Below are 23262 nucleotides of genomic sequence, written 5' to 3' on the forward strand. Positions count from 1 at the left end.
GGACCAAAACCTCTTTAAAAAAAAAAGGCAAAAGAATGAAAATATACCAAAGGAAACAAAGCTAGTTAAATTTTATTTTCCAAAAACTCCAACCTAAACGAATGTTTTAACATCCAGAAAACAGTCAGTGCTCACTGTATTAGCAGACACACAAGTTATTTAACCAAACGTAGTACAGTGAAATATTAACAGAATTATTTACATGCATATTTACAACATGTTCTTTACAGTAGCTACTTTTTGGGATTTTTTTTTTTTTTTATTTTTTATTTTTTTTTTTATTTTGCAAGGGGGTTCTACTTAGTCTAACCAGTAACAGATAACAGGAAACAGTACAACTGAGTTTGGCAACACCAACAGCAATGGAATATCCTAGGGACACTAACGTGATTATATTGGGTCAAAGAAGAGTAGTTGGCTTCAGAATGTTAACATATTTGAAATATATGAATGTATTCAAACTACAAAATTAGGACAAATTATACAAAATAATTAGAATGGAAAAAGTTACAAGGGTTTCCAGAAGGTTAGACATGTTAGATACATTCAAAAATATATTGAGCACTGCACATACTTTTGAGGAGCATGGGTTAAACTATAACTATATTCAGGTAATCTTGAAGAACACAGCAAATTATTTAAAGGATCATTTTTGCATGTAGAAGTTGAAAATAAGCTTATCTGAACCACATGTCTTGAAAGCACCTGACTTTCAAAATACTGCTTGCTTTTTCACAATATCAACATATCACATGTTTATTCCAGGAAAAAATGTCCAGACCTCACCCCAATGGGTTTGGGGAGAGGAAGAAGAGAAAGAAAGAAGCCACAAAATAACCCACACGATACAAAACCTTAACAAACCAATTCTCATGATCTACAGAACAGGTAAGCCATATTTGGACCATACTCTCCTTAGCAGAAAAAAAAAAAAAGATAGCTTGTATATGGCAAAAAGGATGAATAACTCCTAATGTATACTAGAACCAGCAAGCAAGCAATTAAAGTTAGATCACGTTATTCTTCCCCCTTCTCCCAAAAAGGGAAATACGGGACAGATCCCCTTTAGTTAAACTTTAATTTCCATTATGACACTTTTTAAATCAATTTTTATTGCAGCCAAAACATTGTTCATATACCTGTACATAAAATAAACTATGATATATACACAACATTTTAAGATACAGGACATAAGTTTACAATTTTTGGCAGATTCTGTTTAACAAAATGGAAATTGTGTATCTTTAGTACTTGGAGAAACTCAACTTCCTTATTTTGGTACAAATGTTACAAGTTTTATATCCCCATGTATTCTAACCATGCCTAAACTGCTTTAATAAACTAAGATTTATGTTTAACATCTCACTCTTTTCTCTCATGTTCCGATTCTAGACAGAATTTTTCATATGCTTCTTCAATTTCTGGATCCATCTCATCATCAATGTCATCAAAATACCTACAAAAAAAACACAAAAATAAGATTAAGTACATACTTTATGCAACAGTAAATAGGTGAAATATTGATGTAGATGAGAAATATAAAGCAGACCTTCAAAAATAGTAGCTAACTATTTACTAGAAGGGATTGAAGAGGGAAAACCAAAATCAGGGCTACAAAAACAACCCAAGAATGCAAAGCACAGGCATATACAAATCACAATAATGTTTGTCACCATTTTAGACAGTCTAATGCTCTCCAGCAGTTAAGAGTTTTTTAGATTACAGAAAAAACAACAATGCAATGCAAAACAACTTATTTCCAAAACTTAATGATGTTTTTGCACTGTTTTTTTTTTTTTTTTTTTCCCCCCCAGAAAGCTTGATTAACATAATTTTTGGTTAGTTCATCCTAGTTCAAATACAGAATCAACTGTCTTGGTCACACATGAGTCAAAAAAATACATTATCCTACCTGTTGATACTCAGAAGAAGGCAACCTTAATTCATTCCCCTTTTGGATCTGCATTATATTACCTCCTATTATATGGCAGTCTTTTTTTTTTTTTTTTTTTTTTTTTTTAATAAAAAGAAGATCTCTTACATTTGGACCAGAGAAAAGGCTTGATCCTGCTAACAATAATCAGTACTGCACAGAGGGGAGGCTACCAAAGAGTTTCAAAATAAAGCTGAGATGTGATGGGGATCACATAACAGCTTTGCTCCTTCCCACAGCTAAGTAACTTGCACATCATTTTTTTCCCTGTAGGTCCAACTGGTGTCTTCACCACTATAAATGAGGACAATGCACCACTATAAATGAGGACAATGGAGTTGTAGCTAGAACACGATAGGGTATGTAATTCTAAACACCCTTATAAAGAAAGAAATAGACCCTCAGTAAGTGTGCCTTTGTTTCAGGTGCCCAAATTATCTTCTGTGCCTGTGTTCCTAACAAGGGAATTAGCATGATTTATCTGCACTGTGGCCGTAATTGTTTCACACAAAACTGCAGTAAGTGCCAAAAAGAAATGTATAATTAAGGAAATTATTTTTTCTTGAGCATTGTGCATTAAATAAGCAGTTAAGATATTTATTTGTTCCTCCTTACTTGTAGGACTGTAGACTTGCAAAGGGACTCGACACAGAACCCTTTTCCCTGATGACAGCCACAAGAAATAGCTGACAGAGGATCAGAACGTATTTGGCTAAGCTTTTCTTAAGCTTTAAACAAAGGTTCCATAGTCACTTTGCAGGAAGGCTAACTCTGTCTTCCACGGGCCACTCTTCAAATACTCTTTTTTCTTTTTTTAAAATGCTGTCTTTCCATTTTGCACTTAACTTGGTCTTCTAAGCACAGCAGTTCAAATGGGTATTTTTTCCTCAATATGAGCCTGTTCATTCCTCATGACATCTCTAATTTACCTTCCACAGCTTCTGCAACTAGCCTCAGCTAGCTGCCATCTTAGTCTTTTAATTTATTAACAAAAATATTGATCCAGGCCAGTCCTGTTAGCACACACAACAACACCGAAAATACTTTTAGGTATCAAATCCTAATGTGAAAGTCCTGCTTTAAGCAGATAGATAAAAAACTCAGAGCAATTCACTTTAGACCACATTCCTCCTACTGGTTTAAATTTTAAATTCTTATAAGCCAGTGTTAGAAAATCAGACCGTATTCCTATCTACTGCTTCTCCCTTTGCTATTAGGTTGCTTTTCTTGTTCTACAAAAAATACTGAACAGCCATTTCATGGGGGAATGCTATTTATCCTAAGTAGAAAAATTTAGCAGCTTCCCCTTTGAAAATTTTGTGGTCACCTTTGGGTAGGATATATAGTCATCAGTGAACTGAATACAGGTTGCCTCATTTTCTGATACTTGAAGCTCTTGCTGCGTTCTGCTTGCAATATTCTTCTCTACATTAAAAAAAGTTTGTACCTGTGTGGAAATGCTGAAGTTTCATTACCAATTGAATAAAAGTTTGTTACAAACTTGTGTGATAACAATGTACACCTTAACAAACATTTAACTTCTATTGTAGGGCTAAACAAAAATTGTATTATTATGGTTTCATTTTTGTCAAGATTGGATTCTTAAGTTTGCAGAAAAAATAACTAGTATCTAAAAGAAAACATACAGATAGTCAGCTCCTGGCAAATCTGTTCCGTTTTCTTCATTATCTGGGCAGAAATCTTCTCTTTCAAGCAGCTCTTGATATTTTTCTTGGTAATCTGGCATAGTAAAAATGAGACTGAGTAGTATATATAATAGGGATAGTCCTCTAAATTAACATTGATCTATACAGTCTGAAAGTAGCCTACGTAATGAAGCCATAAAAGGCAGAAAACATAATACAGAAAAACCTAGTACTACAGTGTTTTTTCAGGACATCAACCAACCTTTAAGAATAAGAAAGATACCCATGATCCCACAGAACTGCAAAGGTAGTCACAGATACCTTCATCTGAAACATCATGCCGTGTTGTGCCCAGATGATAGAAACCAAACAAAGAAACAAACCCTTCCGCTTGTTACTAAGGAGCATGGTTTAGTGATGCTACTTGGTAGGCCAGGTTGACTATTGGACTTGATTTGGAAGCTTTTTTCCAGCCTAATTACGATTCTACGTTTCCAACAACTGACAAAGGACCACTTGAAGTTTTATTGGCTTGTGGAGAGACTAGGTGCTGAGGACTATGGCACAAATTCTTCTATATGAACTGTATGAACTCAAATACATATCCTCCATTTCAAACACTTACATTCTTTAACCCTGAGTAAGGCATGCATTGCACACTTGAAAGTCAGAAATTCATATGTTATTTTGCCTTTTAAATTCTATGAGTTTCAGATATCTTACAAACAACTTAAGGTATACTTCAGAAGGGCATAAACTTAATTATATTTTTTTAAAGAAGACATATATTAAGCCTATGATGTACCTGGATCAGCAGCAGTGAAAGGAATGCCATCGGAAGTGTAAAATGTTGGCTCATTCTAAGAATAAAAGTTATACAGTAAATTGTATGCATTCAGAGAAGCATCTTTTTGTAGTTTTTTTGTAGTTTTCAGCAATATGAAATATACTACAGATACGTTATCAGCAAAATATGTTTTCAGCAATATTAATGTATATGGATCAAGTTAAATTAACATGAAAGAACCAAAGTGTCAGTACTTTCTTACCATAAAATAGTTCGGGTCATTTTCAGGGGTGGCTTCTGTATGTGAAGAAGTTCCAAGAACTCTTCCCCAGTTACTTGATCGCAGTTCTACTAGTTTCAAAAGCATACGTTTCACATCTCTAAAATAAAGGGAAGCAATACAGAAGTTAGAATGTTTTCCTGCTAAGCAATAAAATGGCTTCTCTTATCCTACAAATTCTAGACAGTTACATCACAGAAGAAGCCCCAAAAGGAATAAAACACTTGGTCCAGTCTGCAGGTAATTTTGAGTTACAGTCCTTTTTTCTGCAAGTCTAGATGCTCCATGGGTCAATTATGAAACACTCACTCTCCATTTCCTCCATGTTGATGTAGGTTGTCCATATGAAATATAAAACAGCTCTAGTTTTTATCAAGATACCAAGTCTGCAGCACAACTTGAGGAACAAATCCTTTTCTTATAAAAGGATAGTAGTGGGGAATTTTTCAAACATCTAATTTATAGATATTCAAACATCTAATTTATAGTCCTGACTTTACCTCTCTGAATCACACTGAATTTCTGTAGTCAACAGGCAAACTAATCTCTCCAATACATTAAATATCATCTTCTATTTTTCCCTGAAATAAGAGAAATTGTTTTCTTCTTCTAAGGAAGTCCATGGAGAAGAGTTCTCATTGAGAAAGGTAAAAAAAAAAAAATAAATCAGTTTTCCTTTACTGTTTGCAACCAGTAGTAAGACCCTACCAGAACAGCATGTTTTTCAGCAAAAAAAAATTCTATTTCACCCCTACAATTACAGCAATTTAACTACCATATTTAAGATATATTTAAGTATGATTTAAAAGTATAAACTAGGAGATATCACAACTATTATATTTACACTTGCTCTGAGAGCCTAAACCACTTACTGGAGATTAAGACCAAAAGGTCATTAATCACCTCTGTTAAGGCAAAAAAACAAAACCAAAACAAAATAAACAAACACCTGTAGTTGAAAAAAAAATTGTTTATTAGATGCAAAGTGATACTTACATCACTTTCTGTGAATGTAAGTTTTTTAGGCCGGTAAATGTGTGTTTTGGACATGTTCAGTATTCTTTATTTTTTTTTAAACTATTCTACATGTGGAACAAATTTATCTTCTCACCTGCTACAGTTTGCATCCAACACAACATTTTCAATTCGTTGGATCACTTCATTCATGTCATTCTTTCCTTTTTCTTTCCAGGCATCTTCTAAAACTGAGCCTGTTAACTAAAGACAACGGATGAGCACTCATCTTTTTTTTTTTATTTAAAGCAAATCATAGAAAAAATTAACAAGTTGTTACAGAAACTCTTATGTTGACAATTTGTAACATGCAAGATTGTCCAACTATATGAAGGTTGAACCTGCCAATCTCCTAAATCTTGTCACTAAATAGAATAAAATTGACCTTGTCAAATAGTCTATTTAAGACTATGTACAGTAAGGTACCTCTAGCAATTTCTGGTCTACTCAGTGTAAGTATCACTGAATCCAAAATGCTTGGGATGGCATTTTATTCCCTTATATGATGAGATGCAACAGAAAATCAAGTATCTTAGCTCTTATTTCATATTTCCAGATTTCTCGAAGGGTCCTGCCTTGATCCTAGATAACTAGATAATAGTATCAAGAAGGTTTAATATAAAAAAAAAAAAAAACAAACACCACATTGCAGAGCAAACAGGTAAAAAGCTCTGGTATCCACCAGAGCTTTTCCAGGGAAGAGATGGAGTGGTGGTTTAAAACCCTGAAGGTATTTAAGAGACATGCAAACGTGACAATTAGCAACATGGTTTAGTGGTAGACTTTGTGTCTACTGCTTAGGGTTGCATTCATGGTTGGATGTGGTGGTCTTAAGGGCCTTTTCCAACCTAAATGGTTCTATATGAAGAAGAAAATATATCAGGAAAAATATATTACTGCAGTAGTGACACACAGAACATAAGGATCAGCTGCAGGAGTGAATGTGCTCAGTGAATACAGCTTCATACTTGCTATGAAGCCACCAGCTTAAACATTCAAAATTTGTTTCAATGTTTTCAACATTCAAACATTTGTTTTAAGGAAGATATAAAAGCTCTCTTCCCTATTCACTGTATTAAAAGAAGCCACAAGAACTTAAGAGAAGAATTTAAGAGAAGAGTCTGAAAAACCATAGAGTGGGAGGACAGGGAAGGAACAAGGAAAAAAAAAAAAAAAAAACCAGCAACAAAAATACTGAAACAAAATTCTGGAAAAGGAGCATATACTTTGACCTTCATTCCTAAAATAAACTGTGTTTTCCCAAGTATGAATATTACTAGGGCTTGTGAAAGCAAGCTTCTCCCTGTATAGTTTTTTTTTTTTTTTTTAAGGAAAAGTAAAAGCAATGACAAAAGAAACTTGTTTTCATTATGAAAGAGAAATACCTATTTATACTGTGGTAATGATGCAAATGATACAGTAGGAAGTGGGACAGAACCTTTTGCTGCAAAGAACTTTTGAAAATGATAGACCCTAACTTCTCAGCATCTTTCAAAACAGAAAATATACCCCAATGCTCACAATTCATTTGAGTTGGTTACTGTTTTTTCCTACAACACAAGTTGGAAAAGGAGAGCTGAAAGGATTACTTGCTCCTTTGCCTTTCCTTCAGTTCCACTGCTATTGTATATGGCCTCACACTTTACTTCTACAGTAGTACTTTACTTTTTTGTTTGTTCAAGTTTGCAATGAAAAAAGTAATTGTGTTACTAATAATGTAGTGCATAAAATCCTACAAACGTTTTCTCTGTTGCAGCTTTGTCTCCCCTACCATTACCAAAAGGAAGATGGTACATCCATCATCTCAAAAAGAAATATAATGCTCTATGCATACATTTCCTTATCTATTATGGCATTTTAAAGTATTATTTTTCAGTTATCCACTTTCTCTTCCCAACCTTCAAGCATTTTTTTAGATAACCAAAATTCTTATCGTTCTGACAAGAAATACTTCCAGAAGACACGTCACCTGCACTTTGTGTTTACAGAAGCGCATCCCACTGACTTCATGCACTGCTCGTTTCTCTTTTGAGGCACTTGGTTAAAGCATTCCCAGTGCATGGAATATGATAACAGGGACATTCAAGAATGACAGCTGCTTAACTCCAATAATGTTCATGCTGACCAAGAAAGGAAACTACCCTCTCTCTTTTTACCTTACCAATTCTGAATTTCTAATTACCCACAATTAGAAACCTCTCTTTATCATGTTATTTAAGAACAGCTAATAACGACACACTATAGCATTGACCTATAAAAGGAACTGTGCGATGGGGCTACCTCTCTTAGCCTGGATCTCATATTTGCAACCTAGAAATCCACTGTGGTATGTGGCAGAAAGAAATAGGCTTTCATGAGATTAGCCCCCCACGTCCTACAGTCTTTTTTTTTTTTTTTTTGTTATACCCCCCCCCATTTCACCAGCAGGAATCATTATGACATGACTACATGTGATGCACTGTTTTTAATTATCCCAGATGAAGAAAAAGCAAAATAACTTACTATTTGTGTTTGAACTACACCATGACTGACATATAATTACATAAATAAGTAGTACCAGATTCTCCCCCTCAACTACAGAACTTGATTATTTTTTTCTTCTTTCAGAACAACTGCCTCACCTTCAGCAGTTTCACTGCACATATCAAATTATTGTCCACAGGATTGGAGAAAAGTGCATTTAGTAATTCTCGAAGGCCTTCTTGAAGAATTTCTGCTCGTGTTACCTGACCCTTTGTTCCTTTAATCTGCAAAACATCAAAAAACAAAAAATCATAGAATCAGATCAAAAAACAGTTAAAAGATTCAAGTTTCAGAAATTGCCGCATTTTCTCTTTTAAATACTTTATGATTTAGTTGGTGATTAACATAGTTGAACTCTTCAGATGGAAGACCATATCAAGTACTGCAACTATTTTAGAACACAGACTGAGTAACATTCTTAGAAATCTGACAAAATTGTAACAATGCACTTCTAGCATTGTGTTTCTTTGTCAATAAATTGCTAAGAATGGCCGCAAAATGCCTGGCAAATAACCCGAATTGTTTTTTCCCTCTATTACATTAGGCACTCTCTACAGCTGTTGAGTGGTGTGCTTCTAAAAGGCATATATACTTTAGAATTACAGAAAATGGATTATAAATAGAGGATATACTTCACAAAACCAGGCAAGCTCCTCTCCTTCCATGCCCTTTAGAAAGCTTCCTTTTAATTTCAGTAAGTGAAAAGTGTATTTCAAGGCCCACTTACGTATAAACATGAAAGAGTTGGAGAATTATTTTATTTCCTCATGACATATTTTTTTATAGTGTCCAAACAGATTACAATATTTAAATAATCCAGTCAAAAAAAAAAATTATTCAGAAGCTGCTGAATTTGTTGAACTCACAGGTATGAGTTTTTTTTGATATACAAAAAATGTGTACACATACATCATAGATACAAAAACCTGATCTTAATACAAGATTACATGCTTCATGCATGAGCCAAAGACTCAATTTTAAGAAGAAATCCCATTAAAGGTCTCAATTTTTAATTGCTCATCTTAAAGATTCCCACACCTTCCTCAAGTATTTTACAATAGCTCTGGTTAGTGGCTAAATATTGAATTACATGGCTTATTGATTTTGATCTGCTTCTGCAAGTTGTAACATTTCTTACATTGGTTAAGTGAAGTAATCCAATGGTTTTGCAAGCCAAAAGAAAATACTAAAAACATCATTCCAGTTTTTCCAACAGAGAAAATATGTGACCAGACACAAATTTTGGAAAAGGTGGTTTACGGTTGGTTCATTTAGGGAATTCTTATAATTTTTTAAGAGTATCTTTTTACATTTCTCTTTTAATGATCTTGTCTACTTTTGCTTATTTGTTTCTTTGATGCACAACTATAATTAAAATTTTCCTCAAGGTCTTTGACTTATTCACCTCTACATTAAAAAAGCAACGCCTCAAATGATACTCCATTTCAGCATTTAGTTAAACACAACAAAAAATTAACAAAGAACCATTTGACACACAACTTTCTTCTTACCTCTAGGTTAAGATAAAGTTCAGCTAAGAACAGCACAAAGGCATGAAATTGTTTTCGAGTATCCTCATCTCCTTTTGCGGCTTCATCTCTGTTTTCAAACTCTGTTCGACACCTGAAAAATTGAAACAAAATTGTATTGTTATCATCTGTTGACATCCCAACACATACAACGTGCTACTTATTTAGTAGAATGCTAAGAACTTATGAATTGTGTTAAAATCGTTAAATGCTGAATTCTGGGAAGTATGATTTGTGAAGGACATGAGAGGGCTTTACAAGACTGTGGATGCAATAGGTGAATAGGTATGATTACAAGATTGTGTTTTCAAACACTGAGATATCCGAGATGTAAAAATACACATAGTATAACATGGGTGCAATAAGCTTAACAAAGGCAGCTAAATGTTAACAGAAATAAAGTCATAAATGATATTTTCCTGTTTCAAGGTGCTTCCCACATTGCCACAGATGCCTTTACACTTATGTGATAAATTCTTTATCCAGCAATTTTAAGCAACAGCTGTGCATTATTTAGTTACAAACCAACATTTAAAAAAAATTGAACACATTTAATAATATAGTTTAAGATAACAGGATAGTTATGTAGTATTTTCAGTCTTCAACAATGGTGTCAAAAATATGCAGGTTTGCGTATCAGTTCAAAAACAAAAGGAGAACAAGACAATCTCCCATTTATTCTCAATGCTTACACAACAGATTAATAAGTATCTAGGAAACTGAAAAATATAAGGAGTTGAAATACCAAATTTTAAGTAAAGATGTGGGCTTAGAAAGAAAGAGTGGTTTTCAGTGGTTGGCCTTTTTATCCACACCCCAATTCCATCCATATTAGCAGCAAAACAATAAACTACGTTAATATTACAGCTTCAGGGTGCTAGAACATTATCTATTGGATTAGCTTCAAAATCAGGAATCAGGTAATCCAATATTAGCAGGGATTTCCTTCATGCTGTTTTTCAGGTAAGAAGTGTAGATAACACGACAAGATAAAAAGTGATAATTTGTAGTGTTGTTTGGAGGTAGAAAAGGCCCATCTGCTTTGGAACAAGTTAAAAAATAAGTATTTTCAGCTTCTCTGTAGAGTATTGTTCCTGATTAACAAATTCATTTGGAATATCTTTTCAACTTATGATTTTTTCCTAAACATATATGGACTAAGTGAAACTTTAAAAGTAAATCTGAAGCTTATAAAGGCAGAAGTCCTTAAAGGTAAAAGGATAATTTGTAAAGACTCCTGAGGTAAAACTGTACTACTCCTTCAAATGTAATGCAGTAAGATTTAAAAGGAAATATATCTATTTAAAAACACTGTATTTTTTATCATCTATGAAGCCTTAATCATTAAACTGCAAGACCTCAAAATTCTAAAATCTGTGGAAGTTTATCCTCCTGCATTTTATGTATCTATTTCACATGTGAAAAGTTACTTAGCTGATCTAATGAACTTCCCTCTGGATCTCCAGCCAGAAAAGTAATTAAAGAAAAAAAAAAAAACACAGAATAATTAAGTCTAGCATGAGTCAAAGGACAAGGACATATGTACATTTAGGATACTTTTGAAGTTGACTAGCTTTGAAATGTACCTTGTAATTTGGTATCAGCCTAACATACTGAGTTCAGAAGAGACTACAGAACCTGAACTGAGCATTATTTTCATATTAAAAAAATAAATATATGTATGTATTCCATATGCAGTACGTACCTGAGGATTTAATAACCCTAAATATAAACTTCTATTCTAAATATGTACTTCCTCTATGCTATGTAATTTAAGAGTTATACACAAAAGAGGAAGACAGGAAACCTCAGAAAGTAATACGTTTAAAGTGACATGCAGATACTGACCTTTGAAGTAATAACTGTCGGAAGTTCCCACTTTGTGGACTAATCGTTAGATGGTGAGATAGGTAGTTACACAACCGTGCTCCCATGTAGGAAAAATTTGGGACAGATGTTGCCTTCCGAAATAAAAGTGAAAATAATAAATTATTTGTACAAGTAATGATTAGGTTATCGGGAAATGTATTAAAAAGCATTTTAGAAAATGGTGTTTAACAAGGGTTGACTAGATCACTGAGGAGTAGAAGATTAATAACTACTGTTTTTCATGTTAACTTTCATATCTCATGAACACTTTGCTACATGCATTTCGGCACACAGAAGTGTATTACTGTGATAATGTGGCTTTAAGAAAACAACTGCCATTACACCACGTGTCCTCAACTCTACTTCTCCATTGCAGCTTATACCAAAGAGTGTCTGAAAATCACTTACAAGTTGTTTATATTTATACGGAAGTCAATTAAGGGCATTAAGATGCTTTTTCAAGGACACACTCTCTCTCAAAGAGCAGTAAGTGATTAAAATAAAATAAACAAAAAACCCATGTTCATTCAGTTTGAGCGCTATCTATACTAGAATCTATGTTTGGCAGTAGTGGATACCCAGAGAAAGAATTCAAAAACATGACAAGGAAAAATAAATACTTAAAAGGATTAGGAAGAATGGGGGAAGTAGATGGTTACTCTTTACAGACAGCTTGAGATACCTGGCACCCAAAAAAAGGGAAGACTGCACAGGCTTTTTTTTCTTTCACTTTAGCATTTTTCCTTCACAAGTATAGCATCTGTAAATCTGCACAACTAGGTTAAATTAATATCACTAAGGCAGATGCTTAAAAACACACTGTGGCTACTGCAATTAAAGTTTTATGATAGGCTACGAGTAAGAAACACAAATACGTGAGCAGAAGCTTAAGACAGAAAAATAATAAAGCAGACTTGACTGACACTCAAACGCTATCACCTCCTAAAAAAACTAAAATCTTATGTTTTGGATACTAGGACAGCTTTTTTTTTTTTTTTTTTTTTTTTTTTATATTGAGCTGAGTTTCACTTTCCACATAAACTGTTGAATTTCAGATTGTTTACACTTAGTGCTTCTCAGTTAAGGAAGGTACAGCCAACCCCAACACTGGACCTGTTTTAAACAGGGAGAGAGAGGAAGAGGTAACATTAAAGATTTGCATTAAATGTTGAGTCAATTTATTTAATGCATACAAAAATTTGTAAGTGGGATAAATTCCTGTTTTTTCTTTCAGTAAAGTTATACTGAATGCTGTGGTCTTTTATCACTACCCTCCATGTATCCAAATATAGGGAAAATGATGCTGCCAGACACAGTACAGGTTTGGCAGCTGTATGATAATAAGAAACTGAAGACTCTACAGTCCTGTATGATAACCAACCAGTCATGCTGCTTCTACATACCCCAGATTATTTCCACAATAAGAAAAAAGAAAGTTCAGCAAGTACCTGCACTTAAAAGGTGAATAAAAGAGCTGTTCACATCCTTCAAGGAAGAGTTTGAAAGCAACCAACCCAGGAAAGTGAGAGACATCCAGCGTAATAAATAGCAAGTGCAAGTGTGACTTTGTTCTGTGCAGCAAGCCCAAAAGACAGAAACAGCAGCTCATTTGCTTAGCAACACAGATTAAGCTGTTCTTTCCAGTGGCTCCCCCAATTAGTACAGAGTTCAGTTTAAGGTCTCTGTCCTCATTTCCCTGGCCATCAATGGGACTGGACCCAGTTACCATCAGACCAGCAATGAAGAACAAAGCCTGTCAGTGAAGAAACATTTCCTGAAGGGAGATGTGTACAATAGGTATCTAGCTATGTTTTTTAAATGTCAAGGAATAAAAGCCATCTAAGCATTATTCCTTTTTGTAGGAAAAAAACAAAAACATGGAACTCGGACATGGCTTAAGAGTCATCTTTCTATCTGTACTACATAAATACAGCAATTCAAGTGTAACTCTTTAAATTAAGTGACACAGTTTCAATCCTACTATATGACCTGGGAGATTCAAATACAGAGCAAAGGCAACTGAGATAACTGGTGAAACTTGTCAATGAGGCAAGCTTCCCACAACTGAGCTACCATTTCAATCTGTCCAGCATAATCTTTTGCTATATGTTTCAGTCTAAAGAGAAAGACAATTCACACCATTATGCTACAAATGTTATGTTACATATATGCTATAAATGCTATATTACATGTATATTATGCTACAAAATGCTATATAGATACAATTATATAACAACTAATAATACCATGCCTATTCTTGGACACTAGGTAACAAGAGTTATGCTATCCATGGTATAAGACAGAATACATAGGCTACCTGCTGATAGATGAGCTCAACAAGTTCTTGCAAAGCTTCGTCAGTAGTAACCCAGCCATTCAGTGTTTCAGCAAACTGTTCTATTTCAGTTTCAAAACAACCTGGCTGCTCAGTGAGTTGGTTTAGGAAGTCTTGTACATATTCTGCCAAAGTCAGATAGCCTTCATATCCATCTTCATAGGAAGAATCCTACAGCAGTGAAGAAGCATACCAACATTTAAGAACCTAAGATGAAGTTGTTATGCTTACCAGCTCCAGAAGTAACCATACAGCTCTTAGATAGGAATAACTCCTGATGTTTTGCATGCATGCTTCACAGTGGTCTTTAGTACATGGTTCACAAAGACGTTTTTAGAGAGCATAAACTTCAGTGCATCAAAAAGCTGCTGTAGTCCTGTCAACTTAAGAACTAAGTCACAAACTTTTATAGAGATTAGGGTCTCCCAGACAATTATATAGATATTTTTAAAAATAAGAATTAAACAGTTTGTCAAAGTGAGTGTAAGATTAACTAACAAACTCACGAGTAAGTACATGTATACCTGTTATGAATAGAACTATTCAACTAAGATTAAAAACACTTCATATGCACACACACGGGGCTGTAGATAAACAAATCGTAGAAGGAAAAAAATTGAAATAGGAAACAAAATGTTTTGCACTTACAGAAAGTGCTAAAGTGCTCCAAAATATGCAGGAGGGAAAGAAATTACAGAAATATAACAAATAGAATATAGCATTCCCATGCACAAAATTAAGTCAGGAAAACTGATCTTCTGAAGTTATCAAAGCATATCTTTTAGCAATGGATGAAAGATTACATGACATGAAATAAAATTATTTCAGTGGTATTGCATTGATTTGCAGATATTGAGGTTGAAGTGCAGACAGTAAACATACCTGTTCCCTAAAGAAAGAGGAGGGCTAACACAATAGCACTTTATCAGTGTTTATGCTCCCAGTGATGGAAGAAAAGACTGATAATTTTGCCCATTCAAAAGTGAATGCATGTAACACTAAAGTTCAGTACTGTTCTAGGATGATTACAGTGCAAGTACATGAGAGGAATAGCATAGGAAGCAACATACTTTGTGACATAACTAGCAATAACACACACAAATAATTCACTTTGTCACACTACCCAAGGGATTGTGAGCATCTCATATGACATTTCAGATGTCCAAGCAGGAGCCTGATTCAAGACATGAGGGTAACAGTCAGAATATCAGTGTTCTCAACTGCTTGCTATTTAACAAGAAAAGAATTTAAAATATATACACTATAATGAAACTTTGAGGTAAAGCAGTAAGACTTCCTTTCTTTAGTGGACTTACATATATTATGTTTATCATTCTATTCTCTTTCTCCCCACCCCCCTTAGTGAGCAGATGCCCTTTACTTTCTGGCTTCAAAATGCCACAGTAGAGGAGAGACTGAGAAGCAACATGGACCTGCAAAAAATCAAAGCCCTGTACATGCACTATGGAGAAATACAGACACATATTGCTAAAAATCAAGTACTGACATTAATTTCAGGACCTGTGAGGAACGTGTGGGGAAAGTGCATAATTTTCAAAATTATTCAGAGACCCCATGTCATAAGGGCATGCAACTTAAACTAATGAGGCACATGTGAAAATAACAGAAGAGAAACTAGAAAGTTTCTCATCACATTCTTGTGATGTTTTACTCAGTAGAGTATTTGACCAATGGATGACACTGAAGACAATGTTACTTAAAATTGCACACCAGAAACAGTATAAAAATATGTTTTTAAGGAAAGGGTGGCTAGTTGTTACTATACATGAGGATAAAGCCTTGAACAACTTGACACAAGTTTGCTTTGCTTTAAGCTGGCAATTGGTCTAGATGAACTTGGGAGAACCTTTCCAACCTTGGGTATTTTACGACTCTAGCCATTTGGTGCTTAAGGAACCAGGGAGTAAAAGCTAATAGGCCTCTTTATAATTTGCTAGTATTCTGTTCCTCTAAAAGAAATCAAACAGCCCAGAAAAAAGTACTGTACAAAGTAAAACTATTTTGTTCCACATGAACATGACATTATTGTCTAATTAGTGCAGCTTAGTCACCTACAAAAACTACCTACTCTGCAAACAAGCTGTTTTGAAATTCTGCAGCCAGGTTGCAGGAATAGTAATTGCTGTAGCTGGAAAAAGCATCTGCTTGTTCTGACATCCACCAGGTTGGTAATACACTCTCATTCAGCAGAGAAAGTATCTTCTCATCCTCACTGTAAAGAATGTAGTCTCAGAAAAGAATGTCCTTGTTTTGGAAAGGGTAAATTGGTGTCCCTGTATTCATGTTCCTTCTCGCATTCTGAATTTAAGATGTTAAACTCAACACCACATTCATCTACTTATATTAAATACACAATTCCAAAGACAGCCCAAGTTTCAGTAACTATGCTGGGAACAGAATAAACTGAAGGAAAAACAAGTAATTAAAATGTTAATGTATGTTGTATACTGCTAAATTAATAATGTTCCATACTTTAAAAACTAGATTTAGTTCAGTAACTTCTAGAAATAAGTCACTTATATTTCTCATCGTCAGATTTTAAGATTTAACAGAGAATACAGCACCATGTACTGTACCAACTAATGGAAAACAAAGCAAATTCCTCCTGGTTATTTTTAAACAGTAGTTAGCGAACAAAAGGCTATAAGTTTACACATTCATTACAAATTTATGATTCAAAGCCATGAAAGTCAACTAGAAATTTTCCATTAATTTCAATGATTTCTCAGTCAGGCCAACACTGCCTAATCCCTCTCTTTTATGTTTGATAGCTATAGGACTAGACCCTGGATTACGCACAACAAAAAAGAAAGAGACGCTAACTTGAAAGTTGTTGGTTTGTCTCTTTTCTACTAAGAGTCAGTTCATGAATTTAAAGCCGTAAGAATGGACAGGCTAAATAAGTAGTACCATCTGGTTTACATAAAAGTAAAAATCAGAAAGTATATAGAAAAGATTCATGAGCTGCTCTCAGGCTGTTTCAGCTACTGTGCCAAATAACACTGACTTATACCTGAGAAGTACTCAAAATGTTTCCACTTAGGAACTTAGTTACCAATAAGTTATCATTGATTTGATTTCTCTTCAGACTTCTTAGGAACAAGCTTTTCCTCCTTCAGATTATATATTCTCATCAAGTTTACAATGATGTTGAAAAACAAAGTACAAAGAATGCTGTATGTATGAGGCTGCATATTTTAGTTAATGTATGAGGTTAAGTGACACTCTTAGGCTTGGCTAAATGAATAAACCAGCCACTGAGGCTGCTTACCCTCTAACTGGAAATCTTTTGAAGTAGAAGAATAAGGGTAAAAAAAAAAAAAAAAAAAAAAAAAAAAAAAAAAAAGCTTCCAACCAAGGGAACACAAATTTTACTACTAGAACTATGATATGTGGACGTTATGCCCTTCTGATGGATGGAAGGATGTATTGTTGTCATATACCCTGTCCAAAGAACAAGTCTGACATTTCCTACTGGCAATCCAAATCTGAATCAAGTCACCAATTCTACTGCAGACGTCCAGATCTTCCTATGCTACTGACAGCTGTATACAGAGAATTCCACAGGAATTCTACATTCTACAGGAAATTCTTCAGAATTCTTCAGAATTTCCTGAAATTTCTAACAGGTCTTGGAGCATCTTGAATAGCAATTGACAGTTTTGAGTATGACCTAACTGGAGATGAACTGAATATTATATAGACACATATAGTAATTACAATAATGCACTATCACACAAGGAATTAATGAATTATTTTTTAAATAATACATGCTTGATAAATAGCAAAAGCACTGTGTATTTTGTAAGAAAAATGTAAGCTTTTGCATTTAAAAACTCCAGGGAACATTACAAGTGAAAGCTAAGAAATACAAAGTTGAAGAAACAGAAGTTTCTTGTAACTTGTTTTTATTCCAATTTAAAACTGGTGGTCAAAAACATCACTATTCCATGCCTAGTATACACTGATTAAATTAAGGTCCCTACAATATACCAAATACATCCAAATAAAAGCCTAAGTTTTGCTGGCACTTTGGAGTTATTTTTATTAATAGCTGAGTCACACATATTCATAATATATTCTTACAACATAGCAACGAGGAGCTCCCACATGCTTGTGTGTTTTTGCAAAGCACCTGAAAAGCAACATTCATTGCTGGTCTCTGGAGCTTGTGATTACACACATGCAAATGTATACCATTCTAGATGGCATTTTTTAATCTTGAAACTGAAACCCAGTATTTACAGAGAACATGTAATGTACTGGGGCAAAGTAATAATTATTCATTTAACATGAAGCATGTTCATGTTTTTTTTTTTTTTTTTTTACAGTTGTATATGGGCATGGACTTGTATTATCCAGGACAGTAATTTTATTCAGCGGGCTGGCAAAGCTGTTAACATCAGATAATATGATTTTGCTGGCAAGGAGGAAAAAAAAAATTTTTAAAAAATCAAACACTATACTTAAGATTCAAATCAATTATTTTTGTGTTAGTTACTCAAAATCTAGTTGTTTCAGTGTAATTGTTTATTATCATTTGATTCTATTTGTAGAAGTGGAAGCATATTTGTAAAAGCTTAAGTTAAAGCTCTTCTTCCCACACGTACTTCAAAATCCTGAGAAATCAGCACAAAAACGCAGCTAAGCCTTTACTTAAAATACATTGTAGATGTAAATGCAACAGAGTCAGTCTCCGAGAAGATTGCTTATTCAGATGTTGGTGAAGTCAACGCTTGGAGTAATCAACAAGGAATGTGGTTATCTGTAGTGAGCAAAACTTCCCACACTAAAGGCTCTCAGAGTCACCATAATATTCACCCCACTGTCAATTAATATTCCAGCTTTATGTCTAAAGGTTATTATCTGAATCTTTTGAATTTCTTAGATAATATCTCGAGAAAAAAAAATGTTACATTGAAAATAAGTAAATTAAAATACACTAAGAAGAAAAGATAAATACTTACCACAAAGTTCTGAGTGAAGTTCATGTTGTATCCTGACGGATAAAACTCAGGTGCTTTAACCGACAGCTTTGATACTACCACAGGAGCCACAGCCACCTGAGGTTTAGCCATTTCTGGTCCAGAATCAGGAACTGAAGCTTTATCTTGTGATTCAAATGGAATTCTTGTTTGTTGCAGGTGTTCTGAAAAGTGTTTATTAACAGCCTTTCTTAGACATTGTTTAGTTGGTATGCATTCTCACAGAGCACACAAAGAATACGTATTTTTTCAACATTAATCACAGTATATAATTTCAAACATACCTTGTATTGTTATTTAGACGCCATTTTAGTTGATTATCTTAAACATGAATAGTTTTGGCTTTTGGAAACTCTAGATGCCTTTCCACATTATAGAAAGTGAACAAATGTTCATGTGGAAGTGATGGAAGAGAGAAAGAGAAGAGAAAGAGGAACAGAGGAGGAGAGGAGAGAGAGAGAAGAAAGAGAGACCGCCCCCCAACACATTTTTTTAAGTGAGCTAACCCGAGCAGTAAATCAATGGTTTCCTTGCTTGTTTTTGTTGAGGGTTTTTCATAATTTTAAATGCAAAAGCAAGACTTTAAAGGTCAATAAATAGCAGGCACCACTAATTTTAATACACTCCCCAAAGACACCTAGCTATTGTCCATCTAGTGCGTAATTTGCCAAAAAAAAAAATAATCAATGAAACCGTGTTTTTAAACCACGTTTTGCACATTTTCTAAAGATAGATTACAGCCTTTACAGATTAGCTCGTTTGTTTATCGAAAAGGGACCCCGACACGTACCCGAAAAAAAAATATATATATATATATGTATATATATAAAAAAAGGCGGCCGACAAACAGGGCTCTGCGCTACCGCAGGCTTGTATTTACGCGCTGGCAACCCTCTAGGCCGGAGCCAGGGGATCTCCAGCACGGGGAGGGCTGGGCCCAGCCGCGGCCGGATTACCACACGGACAAAACGCACCGGGAGGGAGGGAGAAGGGGAAGCCGCAGGCACACACACGACCACCGCCCCCGGAGCCCAGGGGGGCAGCGGCCGGGCGGGGTGGGGGTAGGGGTGCAGAGGGGGGCCCACCTGCCTTACCTGCGCCACCGCTGCCCGGCGCTGCCGTCTTGGGAGGCCGCAGGCCCTCCTGCTGCGGGGGGCCGCCCGCTTTGGTCGGCAGCGCCTCGGCCGCCTCCGAGCCGGGGGAGCCGTCGCCCCCCGGGCAGGCCGCGCCGCCGCCGCCGCCGTCCGCCGCGCCTCCGCGGCCCCGATCCCGGCCGGCGCCGGGAGTGCGGTCGAAGTGCTCCGCCATGCTGGGGCCGGGGCGGCTCCGAGCGGTCGCGGGAGGGAGGCCGGGAGGCAGAGAGGCCGGGAGGGAGGCAGGGAAGGAGGGAGGGAGGGAGGGAGGAGGAGGAGGAGGCGGCCGGGTCCCGCCTGGCCGCGGCCCCAGCCTCCACTTTCAGTTTGAGTCCCGCTCGCAGCGCCCCCTGCCGGCCTCCCGCCCGCCCGTCGCCATGGCAACGCCGCCGCGGCCTCGCCCCGCCTCGGCCCGGCCCCGCAGCGCCGCCCGCTGCCTCAGGTGCGGTGCGGTGCCGGCCCCCACTCCCCCCCCCCCAAAAAAAAAAAAAAAGGGGCACAAACTGCGGGCTGAACCGCGGTGTAAGTGTAATCCCACGGCTAAGCCTCCCACGAGACAATGCTAGTGCAGTTTTTTTTTTTTAACACCAACCGTGTTAAAACATACGTTATCAGTGATAACGTATTTTCAAGTGATAATGTATTTTCACGCACGATCTATACACGAGATTTCTCATTAAATGCTCGCATACAACTTCTAAAGCCCTCCACTAACATAAACCTACTATAGGAGACTGCCCATTTTGCTAATCACCTCAAAATGATTCAACTCACACCTCCATTCGCAACTCAATTCGCCGTTTTTTGTTCTGCCCTGGCAGAGTCCTGCTCTCCTTGCTTTGCGAAACCCAGAGCCCAACCTGCTTCCACACTCAGCTGAGTTCCACCTCAGCTGACCGTGCCGGTGATATTTGCGGTTTGTCTCCCAGAACAGCCTGGCCTGTGCCGACCTTTCCACCTGTTATTTCCAAAGCCCAAGCCAAACGCTTGTGTGTTGTTGGCTCAAACTCCGCTGATGACTCATGAGAGGAGGAAAAATAGGCAGGCGTGTATGAAACGCTGTATGAAATTGGAACAGTGCTGTCCGGTATTTTTTTTTTTTTGAAAATATGACTATTGTAATAATAAGCAGGAAAAACATTTACAAAGTTTTACATTTTACTATTCTAAAATTACTAATAAAGGCTACAGAATACAAAATTTAGTGCAGATTTTTTATATTCCTGTGGCATGTAATGGACTGACTCTTAGTAAGACAAAGTTGGCCAGATTATAAAGGTGACACAGTTAGAATTAATTGGGCTCATGGGAAAACTGTTCCTATGCAGCTACTGCTGAAAGTGAAGACTGGTAAACTAAATAATCTAAACTACACGACTGAAATGAGAGGAAATATAGGAGACTAATGAGTTTTCAGAAAAGTAAAAGACTTCACTTGTGTAAGCAATTATTAAAACTAAATTTGAGCAGTATTATCAAAACTTGGAAGATCACAATGTAGCTGCTAAAATAACAAAATCAATATATATATATATATATTATATTATTTCAGTCCTGGTTTTAAAGTCTATATTGTGACATCTGGTTGCATTTATAAACCTTATCTTACCATGAGGAGAATGAAAAGCTTACATCAACACGAAAAAGGAAGCAGAGATTCTCAATCATTGGTTAAGGATGCAGAAGCTCTAAGAAAATCATCAGGATATCCTGTGACCACTTTTTGAGACACTAATCTTTCAAAAAAGCACATCTCTTTTTCAGTGTATATACCTATAATGAATTAAATGCCTCAGGTTATCATTATTATGCCAGACAATTTCATCTTTGGTCATAAATGTGAGTTCTTTCTAATTTGCAAACCCTCCATGTTATTTTAATATAGTGATTGTTTGGCAACTACTTACGGTGTAGAGTGGAATGTGATCCCAGATCCATCTTGTTACTACAGATGCACAACTGAAGTTTGCACGAGAATAGTTGTGTTTGACTAGGAGACTAATTTCTCCTTCCTAATGTAGACATCAAAAAAAAAAAAAAAAAAAAGTATTTTCAGGTGGTTAAGTCCAAAAATCACAATCCCCAAATATTACCTGCAGTAGTCAGCCCCTTTAGACAATGCCTAAAGTTCTCCTTACAACATTCTGGCCTGAGTAACTGAAGTCCCGTTGATTACTTCAGCTATTGAGAACAATCTGAAAATCTGGCATATCTTAATTAGCAAGGTATATCCTACTGGATTAAAACTTTCAACAAGTGCAGCTATGGCCGCTTATAAATATCCATCAGAGGAGTTACCTGCTTTGTCCTAAGCACATTACCTAACAGCCTGAAACTTAATTCAGAAGCAATCCTGCACAGACCTGCAGTACTTGGTGCTGGGAAACCACAAAATGCAACTTCATCACTATTCAGAACACATTTTTTTTTTTTTTAGGGGTGACAACATGTTTCTACCTGGGGAGAAGAAGGGAGGAGGGACTGCTGCTGTGTTTTAAAACTAAATGTGCTCTAATAATTAGAAATATTGTGTTTGCTTTATATTAATATTGATGCATTTAACTAATATTAATATATTTAATATTAAATATATTAAACCAATACTAATATATTTAACTAAGATTAATATAATTTGTATTAATGTATTTGTTTTATATCGATACGTTTATAAGTTACATCGATACATTTCTAACTTACATTAATATATTTAATTTACATTTAATATATTTATATTACTGAGGTATGCTGCTGCCCCAGGTTTCCGAGCCCCAAACACCGAGGACCCGGCAGCCCGTGGGCAGAGCTCCGAGCCGAATCCTCCTCACAAACGCCTTTAAAAGCGGCTGTCTCCCGAACAACCAGCGCTCGGTATCCTCCTCTCCACCCCGGGAGCCTCACGCTCTCCTTGCCTCGCTTCACTTCCAGCCGTAATTCACCGCCTGACACCAGGGGACGGCCTGAGGGGAGCGCTCTGCCCGCAGCCGTAAATCAGCCCCAGCCCTAATCCCGCACCTTGCAGTTACAAATTACACCAACAGCCCCCGCGCCAGCACCCGAGCACCACGCTCCGGGCTCCTTTTTCCCCGATTCACCTCACCGGGGGCCTCCCCTTCCCCGCTCTCCCCTCGCCCCCCCGGCCGCCAACCCTCCCCTCACAGGGGGCCGCCCCTTCCGCCATGGCGGCGGCGGCCGGGACCCCCCCCCCCC

General features: G+C 36.5%; 1 protein-coding gene and 1 long non-coding RNA gene across 3 annotated transcripts; one reads left to right on the forward strand and one right to left on the reverse strand.

Moving 5' to 3' along the window:
• Window positions 1–44: 44 nt before the first annotated feature.
• Window positions 45–23182, reverse strand: PAIP1 (poly(A) binding protein interacting protein 1). 2 transcript variants are annotated; one of them, XM_084503066.1, is made up of 12 exons: window positions 23068–23182; window positions 21963–22067; window positions 18905–19086; window positions 13899–14087; window positions 11561–11673; window positions 9695–9806; window positions 8282–8407; window positions 5758–5864; window positions 4629–4746; window positions 4385–4439; window positions 3580–3673; window positions 45–1456 (listed from the first exon to the last, which is right to left on the reverse strand). In XM_084503066.1, the coding sequence occupies exons 2-12, from the start codon at window positions 21991–21993 to the stop codon at window positions 1363–1365; spliced, it is 1221 nt and encodes a 406-aa protein (XP_084359192.1). In that variant the 5' UTR covers window positions 21994–22067; window positions 23068–23182; the 3' UTR covers window positions 45–1362. The 2 variants fall into 2 exon arrangements, with proteins under 2 accessions (XP_084359192.1, XP_084359191.1); XM_084503065.1 differs by lacking the exons at window positions 21963–22067; window positions 23068–23182 and adding an exon at window positions 20017–20353.
• On the forward strand, window positions 1467–3430 carry LOC311426594. Its single transcript, XR_014686888.1, has 2 exons — window positions 1467–2451; window positions 2555–3430. It is a non-coding gene; the product is annotated as an uncharacterized lncRNA (long non-coding RNA).
• Window positions 23183–23262: the final 80 nt, after the last annotated feature.

The sequence above is a fragment of the Aythya ferina genome, assembly GCF_964211825.1.
Source record: "Aythya ferina genome assembly, chromosome: Z".
Lineage (NCBI taxonomy): Eukaryota > Metazoa > Chordata > Aves > Anseriformes > Anatidae > Aythya > Aythya ferina.

Coding starts and splice junctions, on each gene's coding strand:
- PAIP1 (XM_084503065.1), bottom strand. CDS start 20,230: ATGGCGGAGCACTTCGACCGCACTCCCGGCGCCGGCCGGGATCGGGGC. Junction 14,088..18,904: donor ACTTCACTCAGAACTTTGTG/GTAAGTATTTAT, acceptor TCACTGCTGTAG/GATTCTTCCTATGAAGATGG. Junction 3,674..4,384: donor TTTCACTGCTGCTGATCCAG/GTACATCATAGG, acceptor TTACTATGCCAG/ATTACCAAGAAAAATATCAA.